Source organism: Sphaeroforma arctica, assembly GCF_001186125.1.
Source record: "Sphaeroforma arctica JP610 unplaced genomic scaffold supercont1.1014, whole genome shotgun sequence".
NCBI classification, from domain to species: Eukaryota; class Ichthyosporea; order Ichthyophonida; genus Sphaeroforma; species Sphaeroforma arctica.
This window is the reverse complement of record NW_014039544.1, coordinates 22508-26224: the sequence shown is the minus strand read 5'-3', so window position 1 is coordinate 26224 and position 3717 is coordinate 22508. Positions and strand designations below refer to the sequence as shown.

Sequence of the window (3717 nt, the reverse complement as noted above, 5' to 3'; positions counted from 1 at the left end):
TTTATATGTATGTGTTTGTATATATATATAGGCCTAAATATTCCAATTTTATCTCTAAACAACGTACAGGCGATACAATGCTCAACTTCCACGCAAAGGACATACACAACGCCCTGGGGACCGATCGGAAAACGTGGTTTAAGTTTGTCAACTCCATGATAGCCGTTGCCGTGGTCACAGCCATATTCGATATATCAGTGAGTGTGTGAGTATTGCATTGTATGTTACTTTGTTGTATCCATGGAGGTGAATGTTGGTGTATCGCATTCTATGATGCTGTGGCGTGGGTGTGCGTGTTTGGTACGTACTGCGCATTTACGAAGATATTCACGAAGGTGTTTTTCAGCGTCGCTGCTCTTTGACATGTATATGTATGTACAGGCCTTTGCTGCTCTTTGACAAGTATATGTATGTACATGCCTTAGCTGCTTTTTGACATGTATATGTACGTAAGGGCAATATCGCAGTTATGTGGACGGGTGTGTATTGTAAGGCAATGTGTTCGGTCGCTACCATAGTTGGCTCCGTTGTATATAAAAAGATCGTTAAATGGCCCTCTAGTGCCGAAGTGACTACATACCGCATCACCTAGTCAATTGTTAACTTGTCATGAGCTTAGACTAAAACTCTAAAATAACCCTAAAACTTAAAAACACAAAACCCTAGAACTTTAAACCCCTAAAATCCCAGGCACACGTCAGTACCATTGGTACTCTCCATGAGACAAATAGCCAGACACAAGAAACACAGCACAGTCCGTGCCCAGATTCCTGCAGCGCCCGTACTGAGTTGCAAGCAATTATCCGCCACAGCCCAAGCACAAGAACTCATTATTCGATGCCATCATCAGCGTATCAGTCCATACCTACATCCCTACTACTAAACCTCAAACACAAACACCCATCATTCGATGCCATCATAAGCGTATCAGTCCATATCTATATCCCTACTACTAAACCTCACGCACAAACACCCATCATTCGATGCCATCATACGCGTATCAGTCCATATCTACATCCCTACTACTAAACTTCACGCACAAACACCTATCATTCGATGCCATCATTTGCGTATCAGTTCATATCTTTATCCCTACTACTCAACCTCACGCACAAGCACCCATCATTCGATGCCATCATAAGCTTATCAATCCATAACTATATCCCTTCCGCTGATAGGATCGCCACCACAATAACGTCCTGCTCACTCCGGATAACACTATCTGTCTGATAGACCTCAGTGCGTCGTTGGGTAAGAAAGCGCCGATGGACAAGTCCCTCGATATCAACCCCGTGTACCTGCCCAAAAGGTTTTTGGACTTACGGTGAGTTGCCGCACGTGCTTTTGTTGCTGTTTGCGGGGTCTAAATACCGGCCTATTTTGAATCGGTTGGGGCGTGTCCGCACCTGTTTAAGTCGGGTTCGGGCTTGGCGCTGTATCAAACCAATGAGTGTACCGTGCAACAAAGGCCTTTGAACCTGTCCCTGTCCTTTCTCTATCACAGCGACGACACTACCGTACGTGCAGTAGTAGTGTGTCGTGTGCGAGTTAGTGTCATGTATCACACTATCGCTGTTCATATGTACTACGGTGAAATACTGTACTCGGGGGGATAGAGTGGCATGCACTTTCTAACAGCGTCTCATAGTATACTTAATGCTTAATACTGAGATGGACAGTATAGTATTGCTCGTTGTTCTCTCACTATGACAGTGAGTATTCCAATGTGCCGAGTGAGAAAGTGTGGCATGTACTTTCTAGCAGTGTCTGTTATGAAACTTAACACCCTAAACCCTAAAGATAGCTTTACTCTCTCACTATGACAGTGAGTATTCCAATGTGCTGAGTGAGAAAGTGTGGCATGAGCCACCGAGCGACTTTTACGCAATCGAACACGCCGCGATGATGGCGTACTATCCTTTGTTTAGAGATCCGGTAGGTGGGCATAAATGTATTTGATATACATGAACATGAACGGACACTGAATATAGAGGTTTGGTAAGTAGGTATAGTTTTATTTCATGTACGTAAACGGACATGAAATTGAGTTGTCTGGTAAGTAGGCATGAATTTATTGAATATACGTAAACGGACTAGGAAATTCAGTAGGCATGAATTTATCTAATATACGTAAACGGGCTAGCAAATTCAGAGTTCTGGTGGTGGGCAGAAATGTATCTAATATACATGAACGGACAGGAAAGCACTTGATACAAGTATACACAAACACACACGCATCTTTGACCATATATACATACCAACTTAAACTGGCTATTATACTATGCGGCGGATATGCACGAGGATGGCGTGCTTACCTTTTGTTCAGTCTACCTGCGTTTCGTTGGTGTATTGCTCACAGCAGACTGTTTACTGCACTTGCCGTTCTATTGCTCATATCAGACTGTTTGGTGCACAGATACTTAAGAAGGCCATGGAAGCAGTCAGCTACAAAATGCTTAAGCCGCACAAGTTCCTGGCGTTGCTGCATGAGCGGAAAAGCACCCGACAATCGAAAGAAGGACTCAGGAACGACATAGTCAAGGTGCGTTTAAACTATCTCATGTGTGGTTGAAGGGACCTTACCATAGTGTTATAGAACGAGCGGCAGTAATATTGTAGGTAAATGTGTGTATACTGCCCGAGTGTATTAGCCCAGGAGCCTATCTGCCTTCCCCTCTCACACACATACTCTCTCTACACACCTACCTACCTACCTACCCTGCAGGCCATGGATAACAGCGAGAGCTTTCACAAGTTTGTTGCGGGTATAACCAGTATAGTACCCATGAACTGAGCGATGTCTCCCCCAAGTCCAAGTCTATCACTAGGTGTATAAACATACGCCTACAGGCAGATCCCTTCTTGTATGTTTTAGGGTGCAGGGGTTTAGGGTTTGGGGTAGTATCCATTCCTAGTTAGCCGGATCCGAGACACCCACCCGTCCATGGGCGTCTTCGGAACGCGTCTCATAGACCTGTATCAGACGAGCTTTTACTGGAGTGGCTTGTACAATGATGTCTTTGTGTATATGAAGAGATACTGAGGACAGGTGGGTATTGAACCGCTGCAGACCTAGTCGATTCACCTACCAACCGCAAACGATGTAGTCGAGCCGCAGCGCATCCGAAGTTCGGATATTCGACTCGGTGTGCTCGCTCATAGTCAGGCGAGTGATGGGGTGGATGTATCGTTGCCAATGACAACCACTGCATAGGTCCACTGGCGTACGAGACGCATCATCTTCCTTTGCGACCTTCGATATCGGGAAACTCTCTCTGCGTGGTGCAGTAAACCAGATCTTATCACAGGAAACTCAGTTTTCGCCGTGCTGGTGTAATAAAATAATATACATTGGGGTCTCTCACCGGCAACGAAGGAGTCTTTGTTTTTGTTAATTTTTCTCGGATGCGAATGGAACTCAATCGGATCATAGGCATAGCTGTACGGGTCCTGTCTTATACAGAGGGTTTAAATCAGATACCACTCATAGCACATCGGATACTCTCCAGCTGACTGATCGACTGATGCGAGTTGCTTATATACTTATTTGCTGGTGTGCTCGTTCGAAGATCACGTGAGCATTCAGTTTGAAAGTTTTTATCTGTCGGCCGTGTTGTTCAATAGTGTACTTTCATATGAAGTGATGAATACAAATACATACCAGATATTCTAGTACAACTCGAGAGTAGGTGGTGCGTTGACAAGTATGTGCATCCT

At 44.7% G+C, this 3717-nt stretch overlaps 1 protein-coding gene across 1 annotated transcript; it reads left to right on the top strand.

Moving 5' to 3' along the window:
* Positions 1-66: 66 nt before the first annotated feature.
* On the top strand, positions 67-3372 carry SARC_09673 (hypothetical protein). The gene is made up of 5 exons (XM_014296310.1): positions 67-197; positions 1179-1324; positions 1827-1935; positions 2417-2542; positions 2726-3372. Exons 1-5 carry the CDS (start codon positions 78-80, stop codon positions 2792-2794), a joined length of 570 nt encoding a protein of 189 aa, XP_014151785.1. The 5' UTR covers positions 67-77; the 3' UTR covers positions 2795-3372.
* Positions 3373-3717: the final 345 nt, after the last annotated feature.

Excerpts from the sequence above, each read along its gene's own strand:
- SARC_09673 (XM_014296310.1), top strand. The coding sequence starts at position 78 with ATGCTCAACTTCCACGCAAAGGACATACACAACGCCCTGGGGACCGAT. Across the intron at positions 198-1,178 it reads CAGCCATATTCGATATATCA|GATCGCCACCACAATAACGT; the intron begins GTGAGTGTGTGA and ends TTCCGCTGATAG. Across the intron at positions 1,936-2,416 it reads ATCCTTTGTTTAGAGATCCG|ATACTTAAGAAGGCCATGGA; the intron begins GTAGGTGGGCAT and ends TTTGGTGCACAG.